General features: G+C 45.2%; 2 protein-coding genes across 5 annotated transcripts in view; one reads left to right on the top strand and one right to left on the bottom strand.

The window, feature by feature from the left end:
- The window catches only part of IQCG (IQ motif containing G), a 49,612-nt gene extending 43,255 nt beyond the window's left edge, over positions 1-6,357 (bottom strand). The window contains exons 1-4 of the mRNA XM_011961156.1: positions 6,315-6,357; positions 5,846-5,926; positions 1,604-1,666; positions 71-344 (exon numbers count right to left, since the gene is read on the bottom strand). Of these exons, the coding sequence (XP_011816546.1) occupies positions 71-344; positions 1,604-1,611 (282 nt within the window). The 5' untranslated portion in view covers positions 1,612-1,666; positions 5,846-5,926; positions 6,315-6,357. The remainder of the gene's footprint in view (positions 1-70; positions 345-1,603; positions 1,667-5,845; positions 5,927-6,314) is intronic.
- A 169-nt stretch (positions 6,358-6,526) lies between these two features.
- On the top strand, positions 6,527-12,440 carry RPL35A (ribosomal protein L35a). 4 transcript variants are annotated; one of them, XM_011961159.1, is made up of 5 exons: positions 6,527-6,693; positions 7,423-7,465; positions 7,651-7,803; positions 9,848-9,992; positions 11,574-11,678. In XM_011961159.1, the coding sequence occupies exons 2-5, from the start codon at positions 7,455-7,457 to the stop codon at positions 11,595-11,597; spliced, it is 333 nt and encodes a 110-aa protein (XP_011816549.1). In that variant the 5' UTR covers positions 6,527-6,693; positions 7,423-7,454; the 3' UTR covers positions 11,598-11,678. The 4 variants fall into 4 exon arrangements, with proteins under 4 accessions (XP_011816549.1, XP_011816547.1, XP_011816550.1 ...); XM_011961160.1 differs by having other exon boundaries at positions 6,663-6,771; positions 11,574-12,440; XM_011961157.1 differs by lacking the exon at positions 11,574-11,678 and having other exon boundaries at positions 9,848-10,899.
- Positions 12,441-12,777: the final 337 nt, after the last annotated feature.

Below are 12,777 nucleotides of genomic sequence, written 5' to 3'. Positions count from 1 at the left end.
TCTCAAAAAAAAAAAAAAAAAAATAATAAAGCAAAAGTAACTCATGGTCTCATGGTGAGTGGGTAAATACCATGCAGATGCTCTGTCTTCCTTCGTACTGAACGGGCGTGATGTACTTTAGAATAGAGAGCTGGTCTGTGGCGTCCTCTAGAACTGCCGAGATCCTCAGCACATCTGGAAGCGAGAGTGGCTCTTGGGTTTCTAGGATTTCTGGGATGATTTCTACGTCTGTTTCTTTAGGTAGTCCGTCTTCTTCTGCGGTACTAGGTGGCCTGCCTGTCACTGACACTGTCATCTCAGAATGCCAAACTTTTGGAGGAAGGTTTGAGTCTTCCAGGCTGTCTCTAAGGAAAGAATAAAGAAAAAATAAGTCAGCGACCAATATTTAAACATTACTCTAACTCAGAAGTACAGGCAGCAACGTGCTGGGCTCCTGTGATATTCATGTTGTCATATAATATAACCTAGATTAAAAAAAAAAAAAAGTAGGAGTTGGAGTGTGATTCTGCTAAATATCTTCCATTTTGACCAACCAAAGGCAAACAACTTACTTTTTTTTCCCCCCCTTTTTTTGAGATGGAGTTTCGCTCTTGTTGCCCAGGCTGGAGTGCAATGGCGTGATCTCAGCTCACTGCAACCTCTGCCTCCCAGGTTCAAGCGATTCTCTTGCCTCAGCCTGCTGAGTAGCTGGGACTACAGGCACCCGCCGTCACACCCGGCCAAGTTTGTGTTTTTAGTAGAGATGGGGTTTCTCCATGTTGGTCAGGCTGGTCTTGAACTCCCAACCTCAGGTGATCCACCCAGCTCAGCCTCCCAAAGTGCTAGGATTACAGGCATGAGCCACCACACCTGGCCTACTGTTTAATAAAGATATGTAGCTCATGCAATTTGGCTATGCTGATCAATTTGAATTTGAGCCAAAATTAACTTTTTTTTCCCTAGGAGTATCTTTAGATGCTAACCAAAAGTGCCTCCTGATGAGTGAAAAGCAGAATGTGGTATCCAGCCTCCAAGGTGGCCCAAATGATTCCCACTTTCTAGTATTAATGCTTCTGTGTAGTCTACGCTACACTGAGTAGGACCAGCCTATGTAACCAGAAGGTTACCGTGGCAATGATGGAGTGGGACTTCCAAGGCTAAGCGATAAAAGACATTGCAGCTTCTGCCTTCCTCTCTCAAATCGCTCAGTGTGAGGGATGACAGCTGCTTTGGCATGAGGACACTTCAGCAGCACTGTGGACACATCCATGAGGGTAAGGGACAAAGGCCTCTTGCCGGCAGCCTGCACCAACTTGCCAGCCCTGTCAATGAGCCACCTTGGCAGTGGATACTCCAGCCCCCATCAGGTCTTCAGATCATTGCCATTACTGCCACCCGTGGCCAACTTCAAGTGCAGGAGAGACCCCAAGCCAGCACCATCCAGCTAACCTGCTCCTAACCTTGGGACCCGCAGAAACTGTGGGAAAGAATAAATGTTTGCATTTTAAGTCACTAAGTTCTGGGGTGATCTGTCACACAGCAGTAGATAAGGTATACACAGAACTTTAACAGAAGGCATAATTTAAATACATGTATACAAAAAACATAGGAATTGTAAACATACTCCTCCATTCTCCTTTAGTTTCGTTACCCTCCGTGGAATATTTATAATCTCACAGAAGTGCAGCTACCTAAAATGGGAAGGAAACACTGAGATTAGTTTATGGGAGTCTTCAATGATGTTTCAGTTATTTCGATACCATTTTATTCAGAGAAAATTAAATGATTATGGGAGCTGTGACTGTCGCCTCTTTGTGCAGAGTGGAGCAGTCCCAGAGGTGAAAGAAACACCGACATCACGGACCGCAGGTCTATGAAGAAGTCGACCGAATTCTTACTGCTCTACCAAACTCAAGACACACGCACTCTGTGAGCCTCTTCTTAAGGTAAATTAACGTTCAACATGGCTTTAGTGTGTTCCATTGTATCACGATTTTAATTGGTAATCTCTATATACTTGATTTTTTCTATCATTCTAATTACTCTAACATTTAATTAGATCACTCAATCCACCTTATCCGCCAGATAATGGAATTTGCTCCACATGTGCTTAGAGGAATAATTGAGATGACATTTAGAAAAACTGTATTAATTGGGGCCGGGCGCGGTGGCTCACGCCTGTAATCCCAGCACTTTGGGAGGCCGAGGCGGGCAGATCACGAGGTCGGGAGATCGAGACCATCCTGGCCAACATGGTGAAACCCTGCCTCTACTAAAAAATACAAAAAATTAGCCAGGCATGGTGGCGGGCGCCTGTAGTCCCAGATACTCGGGGGACTGAAGCAGGAAAATGGCGTGAACCCGGGAGGTGGAGCTTGCAGTGAGCCGAGATCGCGTCACTGCACTCCAGCCTGGGGAACAGAGCGAGACTCTGTCTCAAAAAGAAAGAAAGAAAGAAAGAAAAACTATATTAATCCTGGAAATCGGAAATCAGTTTGACACTGCTGTCAAGATGTTACCCCTCCAGAGTAAACCAAAATCCTTTCTGCTTAAATGAGCTTTACAGTGAGAACACCTATGGAGAATTTTGCGTCGTACTGAATGGACAGTGAGTGGTGAGTTTCCAATGTAAATTCGTCCACAATAAAGTAACTCTGAGAGACGTAGTGCAAATATGACTCTTGCAACAAAAATCTGATATGCAAAAATTCAAACATATAAAACAGAATCTTCATATAAATTTGAAAAAATACTTCAAACTAGCCAGATTTCCTGATGCAGGGGCATTTTTAGGAGGAAGTAGCATCGTATTAAGTAGAATATCTTTCTTTCTTTTTTTTTTTTAAGATGGAGTTTTGCTCTTCTTGCCTAGGCTGGAGTGCAATGGGATGATCTCGGCTCACTGCAAGCTCTGTCTCCCGGGTTCAAGTGATTTTCCTGCCTCAGCCTCCTGCGGCATAGCTGGGATTATAGGCATGTGCCACCACGCCCAGCTAATTTTGTATTTTTAGTAGAGACGGGGGTTTCTCCATGTTGGTCAGTCTGGTCTTGAACTCCCGACCTCAGGTGATCCACCCGCCTCCTAAAGTGCTGAGATTACAGGTGTGAGCCACTGCACCCGCCAATATTTTTCTTTTGATGATGTTGATTCTTTGTTTTCCACTTTCTTAGGCTTGGGGCTTGTGTAGATTCCAGTGCCTTCCTGCTGTTCTGGCTTCTCATTCCTCATGAGAGAAACCCAGTACTCATTCCTGCCACCTTCTTCATCTGGATATCAGCATCCTCCTAATCCAAACCATTACCAAGGCCTGTGGATTTTGCCTTCTTTTTTTTTTTTTTGAGATGTAGTCTCACTTTGTCTCTCAGGCTGGAGTGCAGTGGCGCCATCGTGGCTCACTGCAGCCTCTGCCTCGGGATTCAAGCGATTCTCCTGCCTCAGCCTTCCGAGTAGCTGGGATTACAGGCACACGCCACCACACCTAGCTCATTTTTGTATTTTTATTAGAGACGGGGTTTCACCATGTTGGCCAGGCTGGTCTCGAACTCATGACCTCAGGTGATCCACCCACCTTGGCCTCCCAAAGTGTTGGGATTACAGGTGTGAGCCAAGGCACCCAGGCAGATTTTACCTTCTATTTCCGTATCTCCCAAGTTGGACCTAGTTGCCTAGTTGTTGCTGTGTTTGTTTGATTTTTTCCTTGTTTTCTTTTTTGCTTGAACTACTCCAACAAGCACTAAATTGGAAGTGATCTTTTAATTAAAAAAATTTTTTTTTTTCTGATATACTGACAGAAGGTTCAGGAAGTGATCTTTGAAAATGGAAAATCTGACCATGTCCCTCCCTAGAACTCTTCAATGGTTTCCCATTGCCTTAGGACAAAGAACAAAATTCTTGACTTGGTCCACAAGGTCTGTATGGTCTGGGCCCCTCTGTTCCTCTCTAGACCCAACTACGATTGCCCTTTCCTTGTTCTCTGGGCTCCAGCCACAAGGGGCTTCTTTCAATTCTCCTATGGACTCATGCTCCCTTGCAACTCAGGGTCTTTGCACCTGCCATTCCTTCCAGTGGAACCACTCTTCCCTCACCTCTTCACCTTGTAAAGTCCCACTGACCCATCACCAGCTTAAGACAGTGTCATGTTTCTAGGTAAAATCCCTAATATTTTCTGTGCTCTGGGAGACGGACCCGTATGGAGTATATCCATGGGAGATTCCAGAAAGATTCAGTGTAGGGAAATGAAATCAAGCATTTATTCTCCCTGCTCCTTCTCTGCCAGAATATCACTGGTTGGTTATGTTCCTCTATCAAAGGTCATGGCTCCTGTCAGGCAAAATTCTCTCCAAACGTCTCTCTCTGGTCTTAGGTAACTATTTCTTTCCTAAATCCCAGGAGACTCCATCATCCCTTGTAGTTTCACTCCTGCTTTACCTTTTTTTTTTTTTTTTTTGAGACAGTCTCACTCTGTCACCCAGGCTGGAGTGCAGTGGTGTGATCTCAGCTCACTGAAACCTCCACCTCCTGGGTTCAAGTGATTCTTGTACCTCAGCCTCCCAAGTAGCTGATTACAGGCACACACCACCACGCCTGGCTGATTTTTGTATTTTTAGTAGAGACAGGGTTTCACTATGTTGGCCAGGCTAGTCTCGAACTCCTGACCTCAAATGATCCACCCACCTTGGCCTCCTAAAGTGCTGGGATTACAGGCGTGAGCCACTGCGCCGGGCCCGTCCTTTGTTTTTAAAAAGTATTCTGATCATGCTCTACTAATGGGTCATCACCTGCAGTTTGAAAAATGCCTTAAATGACCCTTGTCCAAGTGATCCTTTTCCTGACTCGTCAGGCCAGATCAGGCTTCTGGGCATTCATGCCACTATTTTCCCGCAGAGCTCGGCTCACAGTTGGTTATGTTTATGTCAGTTTCCCCACTAGACAACTGCTCCAGGAAAGCAGCAACATGACAGCGATGCTCACAGCTATATCAGGCGCTAAGTCTCAGTGCTCAGTAAGTGTTTGTGGAATGAATAATACATGAACAAACGAATGAAACTCACACTTCATGTGTTACTCCTCCCAGGAGGACTTACATATAGAACTTTGACAAATTAATATCTAATGGCGAAATTTCTAGCACATTTCTTTCTGGGACAGAGAACACTGGGTGGGGTAGTAGGCTACAAGGCACAAGTTCCATTCTGATGTATTTAAGAGAGGATCTGATTTTAAAAGTGACTTATTTACATCTATTTCATACAACTTTGGAGTCATCCTTTACTCCTCTCTCTCATTCGTCATCCACCAGCAAATCCTGCTAGAATTTAAATATATTCAGAATTCCAGTACTCATCACCTCTGTTTACACAGCATCACCTCTCATCATATCACTACAGGAACCTATAATTATCTTCCTGCTGGTGCCTTTGCCTCCCTTCAGTCTCAACACAGTGACTTTGTCAATACGGAAGTCAGATAGAGTCACCCTTCTGTTCAGAACCCATAAATACTTCCCATCTCAAAGAGGGGGAAGCCTCTCTTACATACTTCCCATCTCAAAAGGGGGAAAGCCTCTTTTACAGTGGCCTCTCTGCTTAATTTTCTCCATAGAAATTATCATCTTCTAACGTGTCATCTATTTTACTTGCTCATTGTCTTGCTCCCCCTCGTAGGATGTAAGCTCCACGAGAGCAAAGATTTGTTTGTTTACTGCTGTGTCATCCTACACAAACCTTGGTACAGAGTAGCCATTCATTAAACTATTTGTTAAATAAATGAATGAATCCATAGGGCAACCCAAATAAATATGCAATAATTCGGAAATGTGAATCTCTGGCGTCCATTAATCCACCTCTACAAGTATCTACGGAGGACCTATTAGACACGGACACGAGGCAGCTAAACGAGTTCTCCTAAAAGGGCGATAAAGCCTCCTGCAGGCAGTCCTCCTCATACCTCGGATCCAAAAAGAAGAATGGAAGTAAGAACTTAAGTCATTTCATTCTTTTTCTTTTTCTTTTGTAGAGATGGGGGGAGGTGGTCTCACTATGTTGCCCAGGCTGGTCTCGAACTCCTAGCCTCAAGCGATCCTCCCGCCTCGGTTTCCCAAAGAACTGGGTTTACAGGCGTGAGCCGCCGTGCCCAGTCTCATTTCTTGAAAGAGATAAATAAGTAGAGGGCAGAAAAGAAGCATAGAAAAATAAAAAAGAGAAGGAAGAGGTCCTGCTGCCTTCGTGCTCCCGGCCTTTCTCTTCCATGCTAGGTTAGGATCCCAGAATTTCCATTCTGTCTATTGCTTGTGGCTCGAGGGATACTCACCCCCCTGTTGGCAAATCAATCTTACAATCATTCTTTAGGCAGTGGGAACGTCCTCCACTCAGGGTGCGCCTTTCCACCTACGGCGTCCGGAGACGCAGGAAGTAAACTAAACTGTTTCTATGGCAACGCGCAGCTTTGGCGGATTTAGCTGGCTACCATTTTGCCTACCCCTGTTCCCAAGTAATACATTTTGCAGCCTACCAAGACGAAAGGACTTAAGAAAATAATTGTAAGAGTGCTCTTGAATGTGGCTTACTTCAGTGCGAAAGCGATTTCCGAGGATTGCTTTTCTGGCGTTTGGAGAAGATGCCTAAATTGAGGGCGGGGTCGAGAGATCTTTAATCCCACAAGGCCACGCGGCGGGGCCTCGTCTTTCTCTTCCCGCCATCTTGGCTCCTGTGGAGGTGAGAGAAGCGCCTGCTGCTGAAATTTGGGGGCAAATAACCGGAGTAGGTTTGTTCCTATACCTCGGCGAGTCGCCGGTGTGTATCGGAGTCTCTGCCAGCCATTGATTTCTATGGGTTTCAAAAAGAAGGAGAACAGGATGGGGCAGATGTTGGGCCGATGGTGCTTGGTCCCCTGACGCCCGGAGAACGGCTGCCCGGGTTATCCCGGTTAAATTCCTGGGCCTGGGCGGAGTGAGATGATGATTTTGTTCGTCTGCAGTTGTCCATGAAGCAGTGCTTCCTTTCGGCTAGGGTTTTTCCGTTTCCTCCCAGTCCAAACCTCCCTTTGCTTGTCTGACCAGTCTCTTCCCTCAGCGTTTCTCCGAGACCCAGCCGATGCGTAAGTCTTAGGTGTGAGTCTCTGATGAAGTCTTCATTTCTTCTCCCGAGTGTTGCTTCCTGACAATGGCATGCATTTCCTTAGGCTTTTCTAAGAGTCATTTTTGTGACTCTTGTCCCTTAGTTTTGTCTTCACTCTGAAGTTTGCTTAGATACCAGCTGTTCTCTGAGGGTTGAATGTCCTGCCGGAGCCTGCGTTTCGTGTGGACGTTCTGGCATAATTGTCCCCGTACTCCCACGGGAAACTCCCATCCAAAAGGCATTTGCTTTCGGGGCTTAAACGAGAGTGGACGAGGTGGGAAACTTGCGTGGCTTGGTTGTAAACTGAATCTTTTTGTTTGTTTTAAGGCCTGCTGGGAACGGGACTTCTAAAAGGAACTATGTCTGGAAGGTACGCGTTTTGAATATGGTTGCTCTTTGTTTTTGTGTGTTAGACGTGAACGTTTAGATGCGAGCTTAAAATTGGCAGGAAAAAACTTAGATGTTTGCTCTGAGTAACTTTTGGGTGGGGGTTATTCCAGGTCAAATTGGTTTTCTGAAGCTTATGTTTCATGTTGTGTATCTTTTGTGTCTTAGGCTGTGGTCCAAGGCCATTTTTGCCGGCTATAAGCGGGGTCTCCGGAACCAAAGGGAGCACACAGCTCTTCTTAAAATTGAAGGTGTTTATGCCCGAGATGAAACAGAATTCTATTTGGGCAAGAGATGCGCTTATGTATACAAAGCAAAGAAGTAAGTTTATGACACTGGTAGGTTTTGGGTTTTTATTTTGGGATCTGCCTCATTTTCTTTTTTACATAACGGAGTCTTGCTCTGTTGCCCAGGCTGGAGTGCAGTGACTTGGTCTCTCTCACCGAAACCTCCGCCTCCCGGGTTCAAGCAATTCTCCTGCCTCAGCCTCCCGAGTAGCTGGGATTACAGGCGCCGGCCACCACACCCGGCTACTTTTTGTATTATTAGTAGAGACAGTGTATTGCCATGTTGTCCAGGCTGGTCTCAAACTCCTGACCTCAGGTGATCCACCCACCTCGGCCTCCCAAAGTGCTGAGATTACAGGCTTGAGCCACTGTGCCTGGCCTCATTATCCTATTGAAATAATAAAATATTTGGCTGAAGTACTTGGTATTGGTTTTTTTGTTTTTGTGACAAGAGTCTCGCTCTGTTGCCCAGGTTGGAACTCAGTGGCCTCACTGCATCCTCTGCCTCCTGGCTCAAGCGATTCTCCTGCCTCAGCCTCCTGAGTAGCTGGGCTTACAGGGGTGCACCACCATGCCCAGCTAATTTTTGTATTTTTACTAGAGAATGGGTTTCCCCATGTTGGCCAGGCTGGATTGGTATTGCTATGGCTTCTATTTTGCATCATTAAGGAACTTAATGGGGAGTCTTAGAAGGACATTACTTCTGTAGGTGGTGTTGGATTTAGGTACCTTTTGCACTTGAAAACAATAAAGGAGCTAATTCCTTATATTGTGATCCTTTTAAGGTTTCTAATTTTTTTTCTCGGCTCCTTTTGCTAGAATTTAAGGATTTTTAGAACACTTGACGCCTAATGCATTTTGTTAATGCCTTAAAAATACGGTGTTTTTTTTTGTTTTGTTTTTTTGAGACAGTGTCTCACTGTGTCACCCAGGTGCAGTGGCATGATATCAGCTTATCGGCTCACCACAACCTCCACCTCCTGGGTTCAAGTGATTCTCCTGCCTTAGCCTCCCGAGTAGCTGGGATTACAGGTGTCTGCCACCACACCCGGCTAATTTTTGTATATTTAGTAGAAACAGGGTTTCACCATTTTGGCCAGACTGTTCTTGAACTCCTGACCTTGTGATCCACCCGCCTCGGCCTCCCAAAGTGCTGGGATTACAGGCGTGAGCCATCGTGCCATTGCACTTTAGCCTGGATAACAAGAGCAAATCCTATTTTCTTCACCCACTCCAAGCCAATTAAAATCTCTGGGAAAGGGTTTTAATCATTGCCCCACCTTTTCTTCTACAGCCAAGAATAAATTTTAAGTCAGGTTCAGTGGCTCACACCTGTAGTCCCAGCATTTGAGAGGCCTAGGTGGGAGGATGCTTGATGGCAGTAGGTAGAGGCTGCAGTGAGCTATGATTCGGCCACTGTACTGCAGCCTGGGTGACAAGATAACCCTGTGGTCTTTAAAGGAAATATATATAAAGTTGCATCCTTTGTACATTGCTGGAACCTCAGTGGTTTCTCTCATTCAGTAAAAGCTCATCATTAAGGGCTCCATAATTCTCTTATCTCAGCTGGGATTAACCCCTTGGTGTCTTCAGTCTTTCCTCCGGTCAGGACATACCTTGCTTGGCCCCAGTACCTGCGCTAGTCATCCCCTGATCACTTCATGGCGCTTCTCCCCCTCCTTTCCAGTCTTTGTTCCATTGTCACCTCAGTGAGACCTTCCTTGGCTATTTAAAATGGCAGGTAATTCCTCCTTTCTGTACACACAAACATCCTCACACCTGTCCTTTTGCTGTTTTTTCAGTATTGCCTCTGTTACCATCTGACGTGTGTATTTCCTTACACTTGGTTATCGGTTTTGAAAGGGGTTTTTGTTTCGTAGCTGCTGTGTTTTACAGCAGGGTCTGGCATACGGTAGGTACTCGGTACGTATCTGTGGAAGGACTGCTGTTCCAGGCATTTGAAGTTTCTCCGGCGGTGAGGCGGGTGACCAGGGTCGGGCCACTCGTCTAGAGGCCACCTTGAATTCGTATCCAGCTACATTGGCCTGTGTTCCTCTTCTCTCCCTTCTTAAAATCAGCAACACAGTGACTCCAGGCGGCAAACCAAATAAAACCAGAGTCATCTGGGGAAAGGTGACTCGGGCCCATGGAAACAGTGGCATGGTTCGTGCCAAATTCCGAAGCAATCTTCCTGCTAAGGCCATTGGACACAGAATCCGAGTGGTGAGTATGGTTTTTAGCAAAATGGATGTCTGATGAATCAGACTGAGGTCAAGGTGTTGCGCTTTGACTTCTGAGGACTTGTGTGGTTGTGAAACTGACAGCAGTAAATTACGCTGCAAAATTTGTGTATTGCAGAATGCTGGGGAGAAATAGTAATTGAAAGAATAGGTGTTTGGTGTTTTGTCTTTTTTTTTTTTTTGTCACCCAGGCTGGGGTGCAGTGGCATAATCACAGCTCACTGCAGCCTCGACCTCCTGGGCTCAAGTAATCCTCCCACAGCCCCCCAAGTAGCTGGGACCATAGGCATGTGCCACCACACCCAGCTAATTTTTGGGGTTTTTGTTTTGTTCTGTTGTTTTTGAGACAAGGTCTCACTTTGTCACGCAGGCTGGAGTGCAGTGGCATGATCTCAGCTTGCTCCTGACCTTTGCCTCCAAAGTTCAAGTGATTCTCGTGCCTCAGCCTCCTGAGTAGCTGGAATTACAGGCGTATGTCACCATGCCCAGATAATTTTTTGTATTTTTGCAATGATAGGGTTTGTCCATGTTGCCCAGGCTGGTCTTGAACTCCTGAGCTCAAGTGATCTGCCCATCTTGGCCTCCCAGAGTGCTGGAATTACATGCTTGAGCCACCACAGCCAGCCTTGAATAAATAGTTTTCTGGTGAAGATATTTATTGGGCACTGAAGTAATTGCTAGAAAGCGACAATTCAGCAGTTACTCCTGGCATAATTGTTAATATTTTGCCATTTCCATCATGTCAGTCTTGTTAGAACAGGTGTTAGTAGCTTTGTTTTGTACATGAAGAAAACAGACCGTCATGTTCCTAGGTCTCGGGTCTTTGGTGCCATCCTTGGAGTTTAAATTTTTCTCAATTTTCTCTTGTAATTTTTCTCAAATAGTTCCTACTTTTTCTTCAGCGTCCATTTTGGAATGTAGACTGTATATTCTTGGGATCAAGAATATATGCATACCATGTATTCTTGGGGCCAGGGGGTACTGTTGGACCCTGCTAAGTGGTTCATTGGGGTTTATCAACAGAGGAGGCTTTTCCTCTGTCTTTAGAAGAAGCAAAATTAAATGTATCTTCAGTACATGTTTTTCTTTCTTTTTTTTTCTGAGACTGGAATCTCACTCTGTCGCCAGGCTGGAGTACAGTGGCGGGATCTTGCTTCGCTGCAAGCTCCCAGGTTGAAGCGATTGTCCTGCCTCAGCCTCCTGACTAGCTGGGACTACAGGCACGCACCACCCCGCCCAGCTAATTTTTGTATTTTTTAGTAGAGACAGGGTTTCACCATGTTAGCCAGGATGGTCTCGATCTCTTGACCTTGGGATCCATCTGCCTGGGCCTCCCAGAGTGATGGGATTACAGGCTTGAGCAACAGCACCCGACCAGTACATGTTTTTTAAGAGTGCTGGTTCTTAAGGTATGTTCACATAGAGACTGAAAGCTATAAAAACTTTCCTTTCTACTAGAACATGTAATTGGTTGCCTTTCAGAGATGTATCCATATTACGCTTCTTGATTTGTAGACATATATGTAACATTCACCTAATGTTTTGTGTTCTTTTTTCCCCACAGATGCTGTACCCCTCAAGGATTTAAACTAACAAAAAATCAATAAATAAACGTGGATATGTGTTCTTATATTTTTGTTAAGTGGATTAAAGAATTTATTACCTTAAATTGATTTGCTACATGCTTAAAATGATAGAGGTTGCCCGGCATTTTTGGAGTACAAGGAGATCGGAGACGTGATGAAAATTACAGGGCGAGTTCAGGGATTTAGAAGGGAGCGGGTTTTAATTCGAGTGTCTTTGACAGAGTCTTGCTCTGTTGCCCATGCTGGAGTGTAGTGGTGCTCACTGCAGCCTCACATTCAAAGGCTCAAGCAATCCTCCCTTGGCCTTTGAAGTAGTTGGGACCGCAGGCTCATACCACCACGTCTGGCTCATTTTTAAATTTTTTGTAGAGGGGGTCTGACTCTTGCCCATGCTGGCTTCAAACTCCTGTGCTCAAGGGGTCCTCCCTCCTTGGCCTCCTGAAGTGCTGGGATTAGAGGTGTGAGCCATCACACCCTGCCAGCTGCTTTGTAATACTATGCATTTGTTCAGTGCAGATTGGGAAACTTAAAATTTGAATGGAGATTATATTGATGAGCTTTGGCAGTTCATTTGGATAGACTGGGGTGAGAAGCTCTTGGGAATTGTGACTAGACAAAGCATTCCAGTATATTAAAATAGAATTGAGCCATATTACTCCACTCATAAAAAGCAATCCTATGGTAGGTATATGGAGGTTGGGAATAGTGCACGGAAAGGTGGCAGCTTTCTTTGGCTTCATGTTTTAATCTGGTACAGTGCAAGATTGCACTTTAAGGAAGTAAGCAGGCCTCCCAAATATTTTAGATTTCTTGGGAATATGCTAAAACAAAACAGCTAAGGCATCAGTTTTGCAGTATGGTTGTAGTGTTTTTTTTTTTTTTTTTTTTGCGTGACTTGGTTGCTAAGCCTAACTTTCCCTTTAGCTTGGTGAATTTGGGGTCCTGAGATTTCATTTTCCTTTTGCAATGTGTATACAAAGAGATTGATGATGAGGAATTGGCTCACACGATTACGGAGGCTGAGAAATTCAGACCCTGGGGAGCCAATGGTATAACTCCAGTCTGAGATGGAGTCCAAAGGTGGAAGACCAGTGTCCCAGCTCAAAGACAGGCAGGCAGAGACAGTTGATTTTCTTACTCCCCCCTCGCCTTTTTTTTTTTTTTTTTGAGGCAGAGTCTCGC

Source organism: Colobus angolensis, unplaced genomic scaffold (genome assembly GCF_000951035.1).
Source record: "Colobus angolensis palliatus isolate OR3802 unplaced genomic scaffold, Cang.pa_1.0 Scaffold54, whole genome shotgun sequence".
NCBI classification, from domain to species: domain Eukaryota; kingdom Metazoa; phylum Chordata; class Mammalia; order Primates; family Cercopithecidae; genus Colobus; species Colobus angolensis.
The sequence above is the reverse complement of the archived record's forward strand: the minus strand, read 5'-3'. Positions and strand labels throughout refer to the sequence as shown.